Source organism: Seriola aureovittata, chromosome 2, assembly GCF_021018895.1.
Source record: "Seriola aureovittata isolate HTS-2021-v1 ecotype China chromosome 2, ASM2101889v1, whole genome shotgun sequence".
NCBI classification, from domain to species: Eukaryota; Metazoa; Chordata; class Actinopteri; order Carangiformes; family Carangidae; genus Seriola; species Seriola aureovittata.
Genome location: NC_079365.1, coordinates 15199016 through 15222180, shown reverse-complemented (window position 1 = coordinate 15222180; position 23165 = coordinate 15199016). Strand labels below are relative to the sequence as shown.

The 23165-nt window shown below is 39.3% G+C and overlaps 2 protein-coding genes across 2 annotated transcripts in view; both read right to left on the bottom strand.

Moving 5' to 3' along the window:
• grm2a (glutamate receptor, metabotropic 2a) overlaps positions 1-7816 on the bottom strand; it is a 34385-nt gene extending 26569 nt beyond the window's left edge. The window contains exon 1 of the mRNA XM_056386341.1: positions 6770-7816. The gene's annotated coding sequence lies outside the window, so the exon portion shown is untranslated. The remainder of the gene's footprint in view (positions 1-6769) is intronic.
• Positions 7817-9651: 1835 nt separating this feature from the next.
• Positions 9652-23165, bottom strand: part of tex264a (testis expressed 264, ER-phagy receptor a) — a 65683-nt gene continuing 52169 nt past the window's right edge. Inside the window, exons 3-4 of the mRNA XM_056403973.1 lie at positions 18270-18441; positions 9652-11091 (exon numbers count right to left, since the gene is read on the bottom strand). Coding sequence (XP_056259948.1) covers positions 10727-11091; positions 18270-18441 — 537 coding nt within the window. The 3' untranslated portion in view covers positions 9652-10726. The remainder of the gene's footprint in view (positions 11092-18269; positions 18442-23165) is intronic.

Below are 23165 nucleotides of genomic sequence, written 5' to 3'. Positions count from 1 at the left end.
CTAAGAGGAAGCAAAGGTAATGGGAGTCAGGCTTCCCTAAAATCACATTTCCAGCTGACAAAGAGAATGGTCCTGGGTCTGGGGGTGGGGGGGGCTTAAGATGGTCCACTAATGGGAAAGAGGGCTCAAGAGTGCTCACACACACACACACACACACACACACAAACACATTACCAGGCACAAACAATCTATGAAAGTCCAATTCTGGGAGCACCTGTGGCAAGTGAAACTCTTTAGTATACAATTGAATATTTGATATGTGATTGAATTGCTTGGCACACATTAGGATAAGTAGTATTCCTTATTCTCAACAGATAAAAAGACCAAAACCATAGACCTTGTTTTATATCAAAAACACACACCACTGCACGTAGTGACATGTTCTCTCATTACCATGAACATGCACACTGTTGATTCAACAAACGCTGTCCTAGAAGTTCTCACTAAAGCACCAAAATGAACATATAGTGATGGTGGAAAATACTCTGCACTATATACCTCTGTTTGAGTAACATTTGCTCAAACACTACAGACCAGCTGGTTTAGGAAACTACTGAGCCGGTTTCAAATTGAATCTATGTATTTGTTAAGATCCTCAATAATCTACAGCAGGAATGGATCGTCTGGAGCTGAGAAAGGCCATGGGAAGGGAAGTCAGAAAGAATTGAAACACATTGTTGGTTGTGGTCCTTTCATGGGATTTGTCGACAGTAAGAAAAATATATAAAATGGCTCTTATATTAGCTATCACTTAAAGATATGTTTTTATCTTGCTCAACGTTTTGCTAGGTCTAAGACATGAAGAAAAATGCTGATGATTTATATATGAAACAGAGAAAGCAGAAAGTCCTCACATCTGAGAAGCTGGAGGCAGTGATTTTTGGCAATTTTGTTTAATAGTTTTCTTGAAAAGAAATGTGCTGCTCTGGGCAGCATGTCAATGAAAATTAATTGGGTTCAGATGGAAGCGTTTGTTTGGCTTTTAACCTGCTGCTCAACTGGATTTGGATCAACCAATCAGCGTGCTCGACATGCATTTCCGCAGGATGCGTTGCTGAGATTTGGGAGGTGTTAGTTTTAGCTCCTTTGAAAGCCTGTATGACCAACAGTTACCCATAAAAGCTTTCTCTGCATAGGTTTGCAGAGTTGTTTACATACATTTTCACAGAAAAATAATTCCAGTTTAAGACAATTAATCTTGTATTTAACTAAATAGTGGAGTAACTAATAAATCATTGGTCTTTCTCACTAAATCTTTGTGGAATTTCAGAAATAACGTGGCTACTTAAAACAGGAACACAGGGAGGTGCTTCAGGATCACTGTTTAAAAAACAGATGGCTACTAACATGATCTATAGAAACATGTGATGGAATACTGAAATGTTGAATGGATTATCTCCGAACACCACTTGTTTGAATCCAGTTCGGTTAATGTCACAAAGAAGATTGACTGGATCGATGATAACCCTGAAGTTACATCAGTAAAACAATTAAACGTCTCCCAAAAACACAACCACTGACCTTTCCTGATAAGGTCATTTATACAATTAGCAATTAGAGAGTGGGAAGGTCCTTGAAGTTTAAATTTCAAGGCATCTTCTGAGTAACAGCTACTGCAATTAAGAAGACATGAATCAATTCAGAGACTCACTGGGTCTTTGTAACAGTTTTCTGTCACACGAGTGTGCTTACAGTCATGTTGGACAGTCGGTAAAAGCAAAACGAAGCTCATATCAGATCCTGATTATCACACAATCCACCTCGTTCTACAGTATGTAAAGAGCTTGCCCCATCTCTCCACGCCAATTGCACTGCCCCTCCCCCCTCATCCATCTCCTCCTCTCTCCACCTGTAAAGGGGGATTCCCTCGTATGTGTTCAACGGTCCCTTGGCCTCCCAGGAGCCCCATTCTGCCTTCCTCATCAAACATTCATCCTCTTTCTTTGTGTCTCAGAGATCATTACTGCCAGGCCTATGATTGGCTCTAACAACGTGATGGATGTATGGTGCTTTTGTTTTAGAGGTTTTTATTGTATCTTTGCATTATTCATCAGCAGCGCGCTGTTAAAAGAAAGGGGCCTGAAGCACCATGATTTTTTGGAAATCATTAGAAGTGCTGTTCCTGGACTAACAATTGATGTCAGTGAGGGTATTTAAGTAACATTATTTTAAATGTAACAAAATGAGAGCCCACATTGTGTTAAGTGTTTTTAAATTTCATTGTTTACATAATTAAAAAAATATATATATATCCCAGAGCAATCAGGATTTTTTTTTAAAAGCTGCTTCAACTTAATTTTTCTTCTTGCCCCAGCAAAATGAAAGTTTCATTGCATTCAGAGTAAGTCGTGATATTTTTTGGTGAATAACAGCATGCAAGATTACTCAGGGGTACTTCAATCTTTATTTCATGTCGTTGTGTTTCCTTCTTTTTTTTTTGGTTTCACTTTAACTCAGCTGTTCAGTAACACTCCAATAAATCTGAGAACCTGTGCGTCTGCATTTCTTCTGGCTTGACTGAGAGACTTTTGCAAGCAAAAAGTACCTAAGCATATTCTCTAAAGCCAGCCTGGTCTCAGATCCAAAGTATTTCTCTAAAATTATTATTATTATTATAACTAACAATAACCGGTGTTCAAGTTTGCTGATTTGTGTCATCAGGATTGTGTACATTTAATGTCGTCCATTACAACGGACAGTGACATGAAAACATCAGCAAACAACTTGCAACTGTCATTACATTTTGATTCAAATGTTGCTAAATCCTGACTGGTGCCAGTGGACAGGTGATTGTCCCTGTGAAGTATGAGACATCAACCTGGTCATCACAGCACAAGGTCTTTTATCCTCATAAGAAATAAAACATGCATATGTGATTTTGACGAGAATATTTTCTCTTTTCTAATAAACATAAATCATAATTGCAATTAAACTTTTTCTTATTTATCTTTGACCTCTCCACATGACTACGTGCCATTTTCTTTCCATCAACAAATGATGCACCATGCTAATTGTTCAAACTAACAAGTTCAAAGTTTTTACATTTTGCAATTGATTTCAGGTAAGAAGCGATCTAACATCTTGATCATCTGGCTCAACTTTCAGTTACACGCTGGTATGTACAATTACTCAATTATCTCAAATCTCTCTGGGAAATGCGAAAACTCCACAGCTATGATCATGTATCACAGGAATGCTTAAAAAAATGAAGAGCTTGAGGTCCAACACTTTGATGCAGTGGTTCCCAACCAGGGGCTCAGGACCTCCACAAGATTAGAGTGCCAATAGAGGAATTAAAACACAAAATATTATTTATTTTTCAGACTTGTCTTTATAGTAGTGTAGTTTTACAATTTCAGGTCCCCAAAAATGACTAAAATGAAACAATGTGTGGCCTCCCCGCATCTCTCCATGTGCACAACTCATAGCCAACCCATGACGAGGGCTTACAATGAAATTGCTTTACTTTAAGGCATCACAAGCAAAAAAAAGGTGGGAAACCGCTGCTTTAATGCATCAATATTTGGTCTCAAAACACTCACAACTTACACTTGTAGGACAATTTAAATGCTCTAATTAACAGATGGTCAGCTGCCACCAATATTAATATTACAACACATCAGCAGCATGAGAAGTAAAGAGAGCTCAGCTTCCCTGACCCCTCTCCTCCACTGACTTGACAGATGTAGTATTTATCAAGAAATCTCTATAAACGTACTGCATGTCTTAACGCCCAAAATATCCTAAATGAAGGGTAAACACCAGTTGATTTGATTCTTTTTGACAGTTTGTGCAAAGTCTGGAAACATGGACATCTCTTGAACAGGGATAGAAAACCTGACATCTACGCTGGATCCACAGATATGAAAATGCTTTGTTTATCGAGCCGGAATAATTTTTATTAATTCCACTTTTTGGAGTACTACTAATCCCTTCAGCATTACTGAAGTCAGAATATATTTTAGCAAGGGCTTGGTCATAGAAGGAATCAACAACAGTTCATTATTACTCACAATGAAAATTATTGACGTAGCTGACCTGGGACTCACCTAGGAACCTCACTTACGTACTCAAAGAATGTAAAACAGGAATGAGTCATTTGCAGTCAGTGCAGCAGTTAATTTTAATCTGAGAGTCATGCACACATCTTTAATTAATGGGAAGCTTCTCTATACTTTCGCTTGAGTAAGTCCGTGTTTAAATCGTTCTACTTGAGTAGAACTATACTGAGGGTAGAGTGCGTGTTCTTAGTTTAATATGTTATTTAACCATTATTTTGTCAAGACTGCATTGTCAGTGAACAGGGGACTGTCTTTGCAGACTCATTCAATTTGAGCTGAAATGCAACTTATACGAAATGTATACTGTACACCCTCAAAAGACACACTGGAATAATTTTTCCTCTCATTCTGTCTGAAATTCGCCCCTGAAATTAGTGGCGGGATTGTGTTTTCAATCATTTCTTATATTTCATGGTCACTTTGCCTTCGCTTCGTACTTCAGAAGCGCACAGTTGTGTCTTACTAACACTGGTGCAGATTTACTATCAGCGTACAGAATACAAATCAGCACAGAAATACCCACATTTTCAATAGTGCAGAGGGACATTAAATATTTAATCATTTAACAGATGTTATAGGCATCAGGTGTACAGTTTAGACCAGACTTTACATGGACGATACTGGCAGACATCCAACTGATACACCTCACTTGCATGTATGTGTGTGTGTGTGTGTGTGTGTGTGTGTGTGTGTGTGTGTGTGAGTACATGCATGACCATAAGGAAGACTAAGCTGTTAAATTGTCCTTTCTGATAGGACTGGAGGGATTCATCACAGAGGGATGTAATGCTGGTAGCTGTTACAGCCCTTATTTATTATATGTATTATAAGAGGTCTGAGTGACAATGAAGCAAAAGCAGATGTCTCCTAACTTAAAACTAGAAACTTTAGCCCTGCTCTGTGAAATGTAATGATTTGGTAGACAGCCACTTATTGGCCCTAATGTTTACTTAGGGCTATTGGACAACCACATTATGGATCAGAGTAGTAGCTGTAAGGCATCTGGCACCTCTCAAGGCTTTCTAAAGAGGCTTGTTGTAATAATAGACTTTTTTGGACTGGAGGCATTAAGCTTGATCTGTTACAAGTGAATTATACCTGAGAAAGAGGTTTTGGCTGCTCTTTTGATACAGAGCCTTTTTTGGGGCTTTTTTTTGTATTGTTCCAAAACTCTTACATGCTGCCACCAGCTCTGGTTGGCCCACACTCAGTGTAATTAACAGCGTTCCCTGTCCTTGTGCGAGCGTGTCCCCTTCAAGTATCAAGTCAAAAGTAATATGTGAGGGACACTGCACGCAGGACTAGGCGGAAGGAGGGAGCACAGGTCAGACAGCCTCATCCACTATCCTGCCACTTTTTCTGTCTTGTGGATTCAGATGATGGCAGTGGAGTATGTTCTTCTTCAGTCAGCCATGACCTGAATAATTTACAGCAATCAACATCTTCAACTGTGAATGCTGGGCTCACATCATTCCACCTCTTAGTCTTAGAGGAGGAGGATCTACTAAAAGAAACGCTTTATTCTGTTATGTAAGAAATTGAGAAACATGCTTGTGATAAACTGATGATCAATTAAACAGTTATTGGTATAGTTTAGTATTTATAATATAATATATATATATGAATAAATGTGTTGACTGAAGTGATTACACTGCACAGGGGGTTTTCTATTGTGTTTCATCTGCTGAACATGCAGCACAGATGCCCCCTGGGACTGGAGGAAGCATCCACAGTACATTTTGCCTCTCTCAATGACTTTGTCCAGCATTAGCGACGCAGCCTCTAAATATTTGCTCCTGGGGGTATTCATTTATATTCCTCGTGTGTTTAAAAATGAATTTTAAACTCCCGATGATCTGATAATCGAAGAAACTGCACAGAGTGACTCTGTATGTAGCCCCACATACAGTGTTCTCATGTTAATTTACAACAATATGATGTTAATCTACATTGATGTGGTTCCAACAGTTCGGATCATTAATACGTTCATTTTAATACGAGAGGATGGAAAAGACAGAGATGATACAGTGCATTTTTAAGTGGTTAAGCGAATGAAACTAAAGAAATGCCTCCGAAAAAAGAAAACCAGTAGAAAAAGATGAACCGTGGTTGTGTAGAACATCTTCTTCTCTCCAACACCCTGTGGCACACAAACTAATTCTCAAGTTTTTGAATTTTTCAGTCGACTTTCTCGGTAGTGTTTCGCACTTTCTGTTACACAAAGTGATTTCCCAAATGAGTGAGATTGGAGACATGGCGGTTGGTTTGTACTGCGGCGCCCGTTTAGTAGTTTTTCCAGCAGCCTCACACATGTGGACGGTGGGGCAGCAAGTAGACATTGCTGTATAGCCAGAGATGTAGGGGTGAACAACAAGGAGGCAAAATGTTCTCATCGTGCGGTAAACTATTTCCAGTGTGGCAAAATAATAATAATAATAATAATATTGCCAGAAACAAATTACGCACTAACTGATTCGTTCATCCTTTTCACCCTTTGTTTTTTTTTTTTAGATAAGAACTACAAAGATTTTGTCAACACAATAAAAAGGAGAGATTAACTCCTCAACAAATTAAAACCTGAACAAACCGGTTTATTTAATCTTCTCAACAAACCAGCTCGTAGGCTGCTGCAGAAGTTCACAACAAAACGCACCTTCAGGCATTTAACGCACAAATCAGCCGAGACAAAAACACACAACATCTCTTACCTGTGCAGGGATCCTCAGTTTCCAGCGCTGCTGTGGGATGAGCGGACTGTGTAAACCCAGCGCAGCAGCATCCTTTGCAGCAGTGTTGATTTGTTGTTTTTTTTTAAGCCTAAAATCAGCGTAGCTGTGAACTGCACTGGAGCAGGATGAATGAAGGAGGCGAGTGTCGCTGGCTGAAGTTTGAGCCCGCGTGCCAGGAGCTGTCCGTGGTGCTGCTGCTGCTGCTGCTGCACAACCCCAGTCTAACGACGAGCCGCTGGATCTTGGAGGTTCAAAAGTCACATTCCCCAAAACGCGCTTAAAACAAATGCAACTGACTTCCACTTCGGTGTACTGGTGGGAAAAGGGCGTTTGACTTTCTTAAGCATCAAGTGTGGAAGAGAAATATCATCAATTTAACCACCAATCTAGGGGGAAAAAAGGCGAGGTTTATGAGTCTGATAGGATGACAGGTGATCTGCTCTGGCGCGCGTGAAAAGAGGGAATTAGACACAAAGTTTAAAATCTACCTGTTACTCGAGTAAAATCTTCAGCATGGCAACAATATTTTCAGCTGACAAAAGCGCTCGCTGCGGATAAGCGCACCAACCTGGGAGAGCGCCTCAACTCTCAGAAGGTTTAGACAGCTGAACAAAGGCGCAGTTGCTTAACGCAAGATCAGTCGTGGAGATGCTCTGCCTCATCGCAACTGCATTACGAAATTAATGTTGTGTAAATTAAAGCATAACGCTACTGACTCTGGTTTCTCTATAGCCGCTTTGAACTGGGTTGAAAGCTGTTGAACTGGATGAGAATATCAATGGGGAGACGGTTTAAGAGTCGCCCCCTATTTGTTCATGCGGTCGGGGGGGGGGGCAGTTTGAAGGATTCTTTGGAGACTGCTTATCTTCAGCAGTGGATTTTTTTTTTTTTTTTGGGTGCAGCAAACAAGTTGTGACACGGCACGGGAGAGTGTGAGGTCAGTCCCAGATGGCACAGTGTGGCGCGCAGGGGGACATGCGCTTTGAGGGGGGGGCGCTGCCATTTCTCTGTCCTGCAAAAAGCAGCTTCACATACGCAATGATCGACATCTAAATTTGAATGTTGATACCCCCCCCCCCCCACCCCCATTCACGCCACCCCTGCCTCCCCCCATCTCTCCAAGTGCAATGTAATGAGATTAATAATTAACATCATGGGAAGGCAATAATCTCCGTGCCCTCAAAGCTGCATGACACCCCTGTGGGTTTCACAATTAATTAAATCAGTTGCTGACCCAGTGTGTCATCGCAGTCTCTTCCAGACTGATTTTCATTTTTGCCTCTGGACAAAGGTTGGGGTGCCAGGATTAAAACTGAAAGTGCAACAAACATGTGATGGGGGCATCTGTCCATGCAGACTGATGACACCTCTGTAGGCAGTTTAGCCACCAATCTCATTGTCTCATTAGAAAACACAACGTTACCAACAGGTCCTTTAGGTGAAACATTTTAAAGCTGGAATGAAAGTAAGTCTGTCATTCCTCTCACGCTCCAAACAGCTGAGGTGATGTGTGAATAGATATGTGCTTCTTTAAGATAGAAAACATAAGAGATGACGCCAACATTATCGTGTCACCACGAGGCCCAATCAGCTTGAAGGGATGGTTACCATTCTTCTAAAATATAGCTGGTTAGAAAATATAAATATAAATCTCCCATAAATCTGATGAGAAAGCCATTGCATATGACTCTCATCATTTTCATATTCATTAATCCATTCAGTGACCCCTTGTGACTTGTATGGAAGCAAATGCATTTGTTATGTTTCTCCACTCAGTTATTCATATCTTTCCTTTAATTTGTCACCCATTTACAGCCTTCTGCCATCATAGAATATATTGGTCAATATTCATTTTGTAAGCACTTGATGAGGCCCTGTTGAACTTGTTTTTCAGGGAATTGTGACTAAGTTGTGTTTGGAGCTGGAAATTTCACAGATGAAAAATAAAACTTATCAGTGTTCTCTGATAGGCAAATGATGTAAAACATATAATTTGATTTGACATTATGCATGTCGGCCTGACCAAGGATCAAGATGGGCATTTTCTCTCTCTGGTTGATGGTGTATTAATCAGCAAAATGACTGTGCCTACTGTGGTGTTGGATTTGAAAGAAAACAGTTGTACTTATAGGTCATGATGTTCATTAAGGACTGCTGGCTAAAGAACATGCATGTCCATCAAAAATCAGTAGTCTGTTGGAGCCTCTTCTGGCTCCTCTGCTGTACACACAGCTGATTAAGTAAATTGTGACACAAATGCCAAACCGCTCAGTGAAAGGCTGGCCAGATAAATGCAGCTTATGCTAAGGTGACGATTTGGATACAATAATGACATTGTAATGATATTCTTAAGCGTGTTTGCGCTTCCCACATTTGTATTGTTTTGGGCATACTGATTTAGCATTTTAAATGTGCCAAGGGAAATAGCTCCCTCAAGAAAATCTTCAAACAGCAGGGCTTATTTTTTTCTCAACTTTCACTGAAAAACACATTATGTCATTATAGGCTTTTTTTTTTTTTTTTTTTTTAACATTTCTCTTTTATTTAGCTTTTGAATTTCATTGCTGTGCCTTTCCCAAAGAGGCGGTGGCACTGGCAGCCATTACAATGCGAAACCATGACAGTGGTTAACAGCTTAATAAGTTATTATGCACTTACTGCCTCATCAATAACTTCAATGCATCCCACTGCCACCCACCCTTTGTTGCACCTCTTGTTTGGAAACAGACAAATAAAAATGGATAAGAATGGTCCTCAGAGTAGAGTGATGATGATGTAGCTTTGTGTTAGAGACTGAGGTTGATTCTTAAAACAGATATTGAAAGAATTTTTTGTGCAAAAAAACATCTATGCATAACTGATACCTGTGAACTGGACCTTTAATTTGAAAATTTTATTACAGACAGAAAGACACAACCATGGGAATGTGCTGTACATTTTTTCCAACATGTCACACCACCAACAATTTCAACCTACGAACATATCACAACTAGTCTGTGGAAGTGAGTGAATTCTGGCTACAAACAGAGCTGCAGAGTAGTTTAACAGACCAACTATAGAAGAGAATATTACGTTAAAAAACTAAAGCAATTATCTGAGAGCAGAGTAACAATAAAATGTTCTGTACAGTAAAACAAATTATAAACCTTAGTCCTGGTGACTTGGAGACTATGGTGATGTTACTTTATTGGTGTCCTCACTGGTGTTGATGAAAGTTTGTTCTCTGCTCCAGAATTTCCAAATTTTCTTTCCAAAAAAAAAAAAAGAAGAAAAAGAAAATTAATAACACAATGAAACAGGTCCATCAAGATTTCTACGGCATTCGCTCCTGAACATTTTCACCCAATCATTATTGTATATCAATACACCAAAGTCAGGTAATGCACACAAACACTTGACATAAATTTCCTCAGGACATGACCTAGAAAGTGGGGTACAATATCAACTGTCACACATGGCGAAAAGGTGCCGCATGATGATCCGGTGTCTTTCCTTTTATGTGGATCTTTATCTGAAGTGTCACTTCTAATCTAATCTGGACAGAAATGGCGGTGATTCAAGTTCAAAAGATTACAGTTTGAAATGAAATATAGAATTAAACAAATCTCAATTCTCATTTGCTGCACACCATGTGCAGAGAAAATTAGGTTTATTCAAGAAGACTTAACCCTATGGGGTTGCCTGTTGCTCTATCCTGACAGTTTAAATATATGATCAGGAATTATTTTTAAAAAATGAGATTACAGAATAACAAAAAGTAGAGGCTTCAAAAAGAGACTTAGAAGGTGCAGAAATATGGCATCGTGGTCATGGCATGAACAGCTTTAGATCCACCAACAAGATTACATGACAGATAACCAGCAATCGCAACAACTAAGAAACTCTCTAGCATGCCAGCATTACATGGCCTCATCCCTTATCTCTTTAGCATCCTTCCTACTCCTCTCCATCCCCCAGGGCCTCCTTCTTCTCAGCCACCAGTTCAACTGCTTCTCTAGCTCCATCTTCACCCTTGGGGAGCTCCTTCTCTTCCCCATCCTCCTTCTCCTCCCTCTCTTCTCCCTCTTCCTGCTCCTCCTGATCCATGTCAAGCTCTTCAAAAGACGAGCCGCTGCCCATAGACTCGTTTGAGTCTCTGTCGCAGTGCTCCCTGTGCTTAATGTCTTCGTTTGCATCCATTACGTCCCTCAGAGGCAGGGATGAGGCCAGGGAGGCGGCTGTGGAGGCAGCCAGGGAAGTCTCTCTGCTGTCCCACGGCACGCCGCCGCTCACTGAGCTCACGTCACTGTGCGAATCTGCACCTGCAGCAACACAGGACAAAAGACACAGATGAAATAGGCTGTATGAGTAATCTTTGTGAATAACCTGTCTAATGAAATAAAATGATTAAAGGCAAGGAAAACTGAGTTACAGTGAACCACAGGTGTTTGTAAGCTGATTTTTTTGTGAGCTAATTTGTTGTACTCAGACAAAGCACCCTATTATGGTGCTATTATGGTTACTGCTCCACCTAAATGTTTGTCCATAACATTACATTAGCACAAGATTAGCACTGGGCATAAAGACGCATCAAAATCAAGCCACATTTGGGTAAACTATGGTAACTACAGTATTTCTACACAGTGATACTTTGTGCCACTTTTAGAAGTAGACAGTGACCACCTTCAACATCTTATTCAGGCAGAAACATGATATTTGTTTAGATACACTGTGGGGAGGTGTTCTGTGAGAGGGAAACCAAAGGTAATAGGACCTTATAGCCATGCTAGAAGCTCTGTGAGACTGCACCTGCGCACAGCCCTGCCTTGAGATGAACGCTCACAATGACGATGCCAACACGCTGATGTTTAGCAAGTATAGTGTTTACCAAGTCCACCATCTTATACTGTGCGTGACAACATTTAATGATTAGCTCTAAACAAAAGCTGTAGTTTTGCAGGAATTTGTTCATAAACCAAATCACTGGACAAACTAAAGTAGTTTAAGTTATTACAGTTCATCCTCTGGGGACATAAATGTCTGTACCAAATTGCATGACAAAAACCAACAGCTATCAAGATATTTGACTCATATGTGCAGATGTACTGAATGGGGCGCTACAGGAAGGGGGATCATTAAAGTCAATAGGCTCCAATCTCTGAGGACCATGAATGTCTGTGCAAAAACCACCATTTTAACACAGCAAAGGTTGATCATGGAGATGAGAAACTCTTCTAAAATGTCTGAGTCTCTGGTCACTTAAAATTCACCAGACCTGTCTTAGAAAAATTTTAATCAATACTTTATTCTAATGATGCCAACCCCTCCTCCTTCAGCCTGAACCTGGTTATTAAAGCTCATCAGGGATCTTTGCTGCAGCTGAGCTCAGGAAAACAAGATTATTGTAGTTAAAAATACATATATATGAAGTCACAGACCACAGACCGGGGGGGGCTGCTGCTGTCTGCAGCTCATAATACATATCTGAAATCATCGTGAAGAATGTCCATTAGCTTAATTGGTGGAGATTTCCTCACCCACATGATCAGCTTGCTAATGCTTTCAGACTAAACATGATTCTAATTGGCCTTTGATCTATGATTCTCTGTGACCCAATAGCCATTCATTCATTATTCCTGACTGCTGTTTGTGCGCTGGTGATACAGAAGATAAATATTGTAATGTGCACAGTTGTGATAAGAAACATTCATTTCAATAAAATCCACAAGTATGAAAAACTTACAGGAAGGTGGAAATAAACTGTGTCCATCAATCAACGGTTCGTAAAATGAAAAGCACTGTGACAGGTTAGTTAGACAAAAACTAACTAACCTTAAACGACAGGGAAACTTCATTTCCAAATGAAAATCAGAACCCGGACTGACAAATATAAAAGAGGCATATCACACCTCCCACCTACACAACAAATGTTACTCATTGAGCTGGCCACGGTTGATCTTCCAGAGGAGACTTCAGAGGTGCGAGAAAATAATACGCGAGCAAAATTTTGTAAAAAGCCACATGTACATAAAGAAATTATCTTTTGTTTTTCAACCGTGACTGTGTTGTATTACAAAAGCTGTGATCAAGTTGAGATGAATGACTCATCTGCCAGAATTTGTTCTGCAAGAAAATCTGGGTTAAAGTTTGTCCAATGTGCAGCTGTGTATTCTTTTTAGGATTTTGTCTCTCCTACACTGAAGCTTTTCATTTTTTAGTATGGACTTACTTTGTTTAAAATGGATGGGCTTGATATAAAATGTTTTCCACAAATAAAATCTGACTTGACATGACTTGACTACCCCACAGGACACTGAAACACTAATGTCCGATCCATTTTCCTGCTGCTTTGACACTCCAAATAAATCCCATCCACACATCAAAGTGTTTTTGCGCTAAATGTGTCATGAGGGACCCAAATACAATAAACAGGGAGTCTCAGAGCTCCTGACTAAGGTCAGACTTTTCTTTTCATTCATTCAAATCTCAGTATCGCTCCGCAATCTAATTATCACATCCAGCAGATCTAATCCTTTCTGCAGTGAAGAATATAACATATGGGAAGTCCATTATGGTTATTTATATCATCTATTTATGGGCCTGTTGATGAGTTAGCAGGTCCAAACATAACCGCTGGGAATGGTTTTCAGTGGAACAGTTCCAGTGTGAATGTGATGTGACACAAGGGTAATGCTTTAAAATGCATAGAGATGGGATTATGTAGTGATTTATAGTACATTTGCATGATGCAGTAAAAGGACTCTTCTACCAAGACTCGTTTTACAATACAAGAGTTTTGCGGGAAATAATGGGTCTATTTAGGGTAATTGGGCGGACAGCCCCCAAGGAAGAGCCTCAACACACTGGACGACTTTCTCCCCCTCTACAACTGCAAGCAAGTCCTGAAATTGGTACCCTGGTTGAAGCCAGCTGTGCCTCTGAAAGTCTTTTAGATAACATTTGCCTAAATTAGTTGCTAAATTGGGCCCATTGGGATTATTAGCAGAAAATCAAGGTCTTGTTCTTCAAACTATTTGAAACAGAGGAGAGGATTTTTTAAGGAGGTAATTAGACACAGACAGGGATGAGGCATGCTGAGAGTTTGGAGAATCAGAGTCTAAGTGGATGGTGAGAAAAGTGTGACAGGAAATGCATAAACCAAAGTTAAGAAGGGACACAGTAGATGAATCTTCCTGTTTACAAATGATGGCTGGGAAGAAACAGCATTAAAAGCTGCAATATGTAAGTTTTCTCTGCCTCCGCACGTCGTTTCTTGCCGGGAGCTGGTGGTGGTGGTGACAATGGTCGTGTGCCAAGGGCTCCAGACATTGCTTTGTGGTTACAAGACAAGAGGTTAGAATATCAGCGCTGCTTCCTCATCGTGTCATGCTGAACTAAGGGGTAGACTGGGCGCTACAGTGACTCACTATCGCAAATTAGCCTAGAATTACAAGACAGGCCAGGGATAGATGGTTAGCATGCTAACTTCAGAAGAGGAAAAGAAGTGATAGAAATAGAAGCAAATCAAGAGGGTTGCTCTCCACCACTGGAGACAGCTTCTAGTGAGTGGAGAAACTAAGTTTCATGTTTAACTCAACATTTCTTCCAGACTGGAAAGTAAACAGCTGTTAATTTTAACCAAATTTCCAGACTAAAGAAAATGTGAATTACAGGTAAATTTCCATTCACTACTGTTAAATGATCATTATGATTATTAGCTGGCTGCAATGAAATAAAATATTGTTGCTAATTCTCTAGTTGGATGCCATTAAAACATTGTGGAAGAAGGAGGTAGCACGAGATGACATCATCAAAAGAGCACCCATCAGACCTCAAACAATCAAAACCGATGTGCAAAAAAATGATGATGGAAATATCACATATATGTTTGTCTCATGTATTAAGTTGAAGGAGGATACAGTCTCCTGATCGCTCTGTACAGATCTGTTTTCATTTAGTGCAGGTTTTTCATCTCACTCATCTTTGCGCAATGAAGTGAAAACTTTATGTATTTCATAATTTACTTTCACTTCATTGATGCACCAACTTTTCCACCTCAGCCTAGTACAAACATTTTTTTTTTTTGCGATATTTTTATTTTTTTTTTAATGCAAATTGAAAATTTGCATAAAAACAGGTTGATGGAAACACACTCAGTGTCTCAGCTTAGTCAATGAGACTCAGGCTTGTTGCAACACATTAAAGACTGAAACACAGCCTGATAACTGATACATGACACAACTATTATCGTATATTTTAATAGAGCATTTTTATCTCTTTCACTTTAATTAACATATAATTAATCAGTACTTACAATCAAATCAGACATTAATATTCAAATATAAAAATTCAAATGAGATTTTAAGTTTAACAAGCCTCCCATGTTTTGTAAGTTTGCACTGTACCTTAGTCCAATAAGTCTCCCATTGTATTTCTGTGATGAAGTGAATATTTATTATTGGTATAAATGGTATAAAAATGAAGCGCACTGGCCTGTTTTACACTGAGGCTGGTTTGTGTCCCCAAAAGATTAACAAGCTTTTCACAGCACAGTGGCTGCTGTGATCACCAGATTATCATAAAAGTGTTTTCAGTTTGTTTGACTGTTTACTGCCTCTCTCTCTGTGTGCTGTGATGGTGGAAGCAGGACAAATGTTCAGGCACAGTCAGAGTTTATGGTCAAGTCAGTCTATAATGTGGACAGTGGATGAAGGATGAAAAGTCGAAGGCAATCTCCCAGGTGCCGGGGAGGGATTTCCACAGCTGGCTTGTCAGACAAAGCTTAGCTCCACTGATTGATCTGTCTCTCATTAAGGGAGCTTGGCTCTGTCTGAGACTGAGAACACACACACACACACACACACACACTTTGTTTTGAAGAGTATCTATGTGGTTCCTACGCCTTAAAATCCATGTAAGAGACCAACAATAATTCAAAACCACAGTTATACCAGCCATGATGCAGCAACGCTGCACACAGGTAGATATTTATACAACCTCACACCTGCCTTTTTGTTGTTGAATAACTTAAAGTAACTGTGCTGACCGTGCATATGTTGGAAAGCTTAGAAAATGCACACCTCAACAAGAACAATTCAGTTGAAAAAAAAATCAGATTCAACAAACCTTTACAAAGAAACAACCTAGATTAGTAGATTAGTTAGTACAAGTGAGTACCACTAAAGTGGAATATACAGAGGTCTACAGTCTGATAAAAGACGCTTTACTGCACAATAAAAAATTATATCACTCTTGAAACTGCATTTATGCTTCTACCACCATCAAATAAACAATTGTTTATTTTCAGCTCTTGTCAAGAATAAAAAGACCCTGGGTGTTAAGTGTTTCAAAAGGAGCATAAAAAGGATCTCACACTCCCTTACACAGCCCCTAAAGCACGAGTGAAGTGTTTTTGTAGCGAGTCCTCTGCAATGTGATCTCAAAGCCCTGTGTGTTTTATCTGACTCTCATCATTTTTCATTTACTGAATACATTATCTATTTGATTCAGTGTGATGAATGTTGAATTTAACTTATACCATTGTATACCGTCATTTAGTAGTTTGATGTTTTGGGAAATACACTTGTTGTCAATATAAGATTGCCAGGCGACCAATGGAGACTCCAGGAAGTCACTGCACGTGGCTGCTGCCAATTTACTGACTCTGCATTAGTTGTAAGCTAGCTAGCAACGGATGCACCGACCGTGTCTGGGTTGTATTTATTTGTGTGGCAGCTCAACCTCAGAGAATTCAGTTTTCTGCTTCAGGTATTTTTCTCCAATCTGTCTCCTTTGTCCTCTCGGGTCTGTAAAGCCTTGGGACACCCACAAATTTTTTTTTATAGGTTGAAACATTTTCAGCTCACACAGATGCGTCTTTAAGTCAGTTCCCACTCCCCAGGGCAAATTTGGATCTAATTGCATCTTTACATTGACTTTGTATGAAAACACCCCCAAAAATTCACTTTGCATTCTGTCTGAACTCATAGTAAAACCACAACTCGCTGGTTTTACATTTCTATTTGTGGAATACTAAACAAAGGAGATATAACATGTTAATTAGTAAGCTGGTAAATGTGCTTTTAAAATTTGGAGAGGGATCAGACCAGCTGCTTCCCCCTGCTTCCAGTCTTTATGCTAAGCTAAGATAATTACCTTTCTGCTGTAGCTCCACAGACACAGGCGAGAGTGTGGTATCCATCTCATCTAACATCAAACCCTTGATAACACTAGGTTTATGTTGCACAAGGTGGTAATGTTTTAAAGCACACCTTTTCTGGAAAAATTTAAACTTTAAGATCATTTTTATTGTTACTGAAATGAAAATGAAAATGATGGATGTATTAATTAAGAAAAACAGAAACTAACAAAAGATTTTTAGACATTTGTGTGCACTTGTTATTGTGAATGTGTGTGTGTGGGTGTGTGTGTGTGTGTGTGTGTGCGTGCGTGCACTGGGGAATGAAGGCACCAGTACAAAATGACTTTCCTCGTGTAATTATAAAACACACAAGATCAACTTAATTTTATCTGAATTACCCTGCTGAAATGTCTTCTAGCACTTTAGTTCTTTGTTATTAACTTTTCTCATTTGTTAGAAAGGCACGCAATAATCTAAGCGTAGTCTCGGTCTGGTGATGCTAACAAATTAATTTAAAGTTGTGAATAGCCTTGTCTCTCAGTTCAGCAGAATGTCAGTGGCTCTACAGCGGAGTATCTCTCGGGAGAACAGCCTTCAGCTGTCTCAGGTAGCACCACTCTCCTCTGACGGTGACCGGAATCTAAACAATGCCAAAACCTCTAAACATGCGCAGTTCACGTAAGACCCCTTTCCTGATTGGTTCTCTACGTTAAAGCAGTGTTTACAAGAGATGTCAAATGATCTAAGCTCAAGGCAAACAGCACCTGAGGTAAATCAACCCACCTCCACCCACTCTGTCCTATCAACCTGGCACCGTTTACTTTCTCTGGTGATTTGTACAATGACAAAGTCAATACTGCCATAGGTCCAACCTACAGGTCCAGCAGGTTTGAGAGAGTAATAGCAGCAGAAAAGACATTGTGCTTGAAGACACATACTTGCAGTGACAGAACAATTACAGAGTCTCATATATCATACATCCTCGGTGATCCAAGGGCAGGAGGGGAGTCGGTGCGGTGTCGGACAAAATAAAAGTTGCCACATATTTCCTCTTTGTTTGTGCCTAACTGACACAAGCTGTAGTCTCAACAGAGCAGAAACTTGTGTTTCTATCAACACGCTTCATTAGACAATTAGATGAGAAAACAAAATAACACAAAAACAACTTCAGTGTAATGACTTTGTTCTTTTTTCTTTTCTTTTTTCTTTTTTTTTTTTACTTTTCAAAACTTCAGTTTCCAGTAAAACAAAGGGACATTTCTTTTTAGCATCTTGAACTATGTTGTTTCACAAAGCTTTTTGGTCCATGCCGTTAATTATTTCCTCATGAGGGGCTCTTGAAATTAACAAAAATATTACCTGTAATGTCAGTTCCTCTGTCCTCGTCGGAGTCCTCCTCTTTCACATCTGTTTTGACCTCCTCCTTCATCTCTGGAACAAAGAAGTCTGTCTGGCGGGACAGTGGAACCATATAGTTGATGACGTCTGAGCCACAGATCTCAATGGTTGGGAACGCACACAGCTTCCTCTCCTGCGAAACAAACCGGATGAGGAGGAAAGGTGAATGTACAGAATGACGTAATGTACCACCAAACTGTTGCTCTGTTGTGTGCCACAGTGGTGCACACAAAACCCCCGAAGGAACTGAAGACTGAGGCTTTTTCATGTTCATCTAATTGAAAAGATGTTACCCTTTTATAATTACGATGTGCAGGAGAGAAGAAAGTGACAAACACATTATTAAGGAAGTTACTTTAAACTGCGACTAGCTTTCAGCTCTGTGAACGGACATTAATCAGGGAAAAGTGCTAATATGATACATTCATCTCCATTATCGTCAATTCGAAACAACTGATGATATTTGGAAATAAATGACATGCCTTCCTTTTCAGCAGCATTGCCACCATATATTTTTTTATTTTATTTTTTTCATATTGTAGGCCCTCGTGTCTCGTTGGAATCTGGCATGGATGTCTATACTGACTCACTGGCACATCTACAGTTTGTCTTACACAATCACACATGTGCAGTGATTTCTTTTTTTGCTGCTGGGTACAGCTTTAAAAACTCAAAGACATCACAAAATGTAGCTCTCACTCCAAACTTGACATTAGGACCAAATAATAAATAGTGCAAGAGGGTTAGCACAAAGAGCAATGACAGATTTACTGAGTGTATAGCAACAGATTTTTGACTGCTGCCAAAACGTAAAATGAAAATGTGGATAATAAAGATAGCTGTGATGTTCTTAGTTGCTTCGGACAAGCAGGGAATATCAGTTGTGTAGCTTTAAAATGTCTTCACTTTGCTGACATAACACTATGTCTTTGACACATTAATATGAATATGTGCCTTCCCATATAAGTCCATTAAAGATGCATTACCATCCACATCTATGTGTCTACATTTGCACTCTCTGGTGGTGTGTGTAGAAAGTAGAGAGTTTATAAATTTTATACCATATTTTCTCTAAAGAGGACATTAGCCTTGCATAATTTTGCTTTTTGCTTTCATATAGTTCTCAAGGGAGTGAGCTCTCCAGTGGGCCGTCAGAGTACAGCTGGAGGAGGCTTGGGTGAGCTGCACGTGCTGGTTTCAGCTAAGATTTGTCGAAAATTGACAGATGAATGTTTTAGTATGAGACACACTAACATATTTATTCCCCAATTATTTTCTGCCATATAGCTACAATTACTGGGTGCAGTGTGATTATTACTGAGTATCAAGGCAAGAGAAATTGGGTAACAGTGTTGATAGTTCAATGAAATTAGTTATTGTATCATGATGTGCATAAAAAAATTTACCATTGGAAATGACATTGTAAGAAAAAAAATTTAAATAGAGTAGCCTACTTATAATTATTATTGATGCTGATGAACAAAACATTAGTTTAACCCTGGGAAAAAAGCTGTACTTTTAGAGAATAGCAATGTTTTTAAAATGATGATCATGAACTATTAAGTGGCTGAATATATTCACATACACTTATAAATAAACTTTATCGAGGTTTATTGAATGTTTTTGCCAACTTGTTACCTGTTAGTGACAGAGCACTGCCCTTCAGAATAAATCTGAATTATAACACTTTAGCCAATCAGTAACATTTATCGATCGTATCATATGTTTTTTTATTATGTTATTCTATGATAAGGTCTTCTTTTAAACCTCTCAGGCCTCCAGTGCACAGTTTGGAAATTCAAGGTCCCCTCTTTAGCAGATTCTGTACTTTCTCTATTCCTGTATGTTCACTGTAAGTGAAAATCAGGTTTCATTTTTATGAAGCTCCTACCAGATAAATATCTTGAACAGTACTTTTGTGTTCCACTTTTCTTTGTTTGCGATCTCTAGCGGTTTTTTCCACATAGTCATTCCCACATGGACATGTTAACAGATAGATCCAATCCTTTATATTACACAATATAACTCCCTTTATTTGAATTTTTATGCTCACACTGGTCTGCCTCTCGCTGTGTGAACATTCTCAGGATTTCTTAAATCTCTAGTCTCTAAATTTAAGTGAATGTGCAGACATGCAATGTTGCCATGGCTGTGCGACAAAAAGGTCTATTCTAGGCTATTTGCAGAGGGCAAGAAACATGTTGGACGGCCTTACAGCAGTCACCTGACTCATCTTCCACTGGGTCAGGGTGAGCCGGGCTGATTGATTGGTTTTAATCTAATCCTCTGCAAAATAAGACTGTAGGAGCTGGTATGAATCACCTGGCTGCTACACACAGGGGTTCCAGCCCCAGGGCTGCCTATGTAAATGAGTACCCATCTCTTTGAACCTGCGCCGGTAATGAGCAGAGAAATCGAGACAAAGGCAGCTCACTATAATATAGGCGCGTTCACACACACACACACACACACACACACACACACACACACACACACACACACACACACACACACACACGTCTCCAAGGGATACTGTCACAGATAAGAGAAAGAAAACAGTAGCCTATGTGAGAAAGATGTGTACCAATATATGTGTGCATTACTGACAGTCACATTTACCTTGTTAAAAACAGTAACTTGTTCATAATTATCATATTCTGTCTGCATAAGAGGCGTCAACCCCAGTGCCAGGAGGGACTGCAGGTTTTCATTTTTACTGGAGACTACATCAAGTTATTTTACTGATTAACCATCAGCCAGAGAGGAGGAACTCGTCATGAAATCACCTCATTATCTCTGGGAGAAATGAAAACCTGAACATTGCTCAGCACTCTATGACAGCATGAGACCTCACTCTATTATATGTGCAGATTTTTGCTTTCAGTACAGGAAATGACAAATGACATTTTCCTACCATCTCGGAAATGTTTTGTTGTAGCCTAAGGTAATTAGTGCTACTTTGGCATTAGTATAACATCTAAAGCTAAGCAGGCCATCCAGTAAACAGCATTGTGGGCGACTGGATTATGCATCATTCTAGTGCATACTGTCAGTGATCCTGTTACTCTGTGTTAAAAAAAAAAAAATAGAGATTGAAGTTTTCAGTGGACTTGATTAACTTTTAACAGTTGCACTAAAATGTATAGTTTTGGGACCTGAGGTCTGCGAGCAAAGTTAGGCCACATTGTTGTTCACATGGCTTTCAAGGGTTATGTCTTTAGTAATGAAATTTTGTCATTCTTTTCTTTTGAAAAAAGTGGTGTGTAGTTAGTAGTATGGTATATGCTTAGTATATTGACTGATGTGTCAGTATAGGCTTTTTTCCTATGAAAACTTTTGCAACTGCAATCTCCAACCGAGTCACTGTCTTAAGGTATTTCGCAATATCAAGTGGAGTTCTAAAAAAAATCTAATTCTCACCTTCCAACCAGTCTCTCTCCAAAATGAGGCATTTATTAAATTGTGTCCCTCCCTGCAGGTATTTTGCAATGTTTAATCTGCGATTATAATATTCATTTCAGTTCCACTTACTTTTGATATCCAGAGAGTTGCCCTTTGATGTATTTCAAAGAACTCTGACTCTGCATGAGAATATTAGGTTACTCCTTATCACTCCCATTATTGTTAACATGAAGAATTGCCTCAAATAGATGAATATTTACTTGAGCCAACTCCTTATGTGTTTGTGTAAACAGTGCCACTATTGCACAAACCATACACATATAAACCAAACTGCCATACAAACTCTTCAAATAATAATAAAAATTTAAGAACCTTTTCTTTTTTCTCTATCAGATGACATTCGTTAAAAATTTCTGACAGACAGGAAAATACCATAGATATAGATATAAATATAGAAGTAGGGACATTTAATTGTTTCCTTTCTTTTAACTTTATTTAATCTGCTGCATTCATTATTCTCAAGGGCTATAATTGAGAAGGGGCATAGATTAAATATACAAGCACAAATCATCGAATCATTACTTGGAAAATTTGATCAATATGTTTTAAATTAATTTTAATAATAAATCAATTTATTACAATTCACCTCTGAAAAAGGTGTACTTGTTAAGGTGGCACTGTCTACGCACCACAGGTGACTCTCTCCAGTCATAACTTACTAAATGTAAGTAAGCACTTTTATAAATCCAAAAACACAGGGGCAAAATGTAAAGAATGGATTCAACTGTGCGTGGCTGGCTATCTAACTATCTCCCTACCTATAAAAACTACCTTTAGTAACCTATATTCCAATGGCAAGGGACATGACGTATGCTAACTACATTATTTTTGGGGGGTTACAGGTTATGTTGGAAAAAGACCTGTTCAGGAGTGGAACATCCAACCTATGAGAGCATTAGCATTAGCTTAGCTTACATTACTAACATCAATTATTAAGTGATAGGCAGATCAAAGCAGGTCTCATCTTTGGAACATACATTTCACTGACCAGTGAATCCATATTCCCTCTCACCAGGGAAATGAATAAAGAAATAGTGAACAGATTATCTTTCCTGTCATAATCAAAACTCACTCCTGGCTTCAATGTTTTAATTATACGACAAGCGAGATGTTCTATTTCCTCCCCGTGCCCTTTTCTGGTCTCTGCCTCCATGTCTGCTGTCTGATTGGGTGCCATCTATTTCCCTAAAGCCTATCATGGAGTCAACATGCATCCACTTAACCTGCGTCTGTGTCTGGGAGCTGCTGGGATGGAAATGTGCTTTCCTGCAGGATACAGAGGTAGATGAGACTTAATCGTCTAAAAACAGGTCAGTCGTTGCTGCCTGCCGCCTCAGAGCAGACTCAACATTTATGACCATCACAGTTGCACCTATTTTCTCTGATCCATTGTCC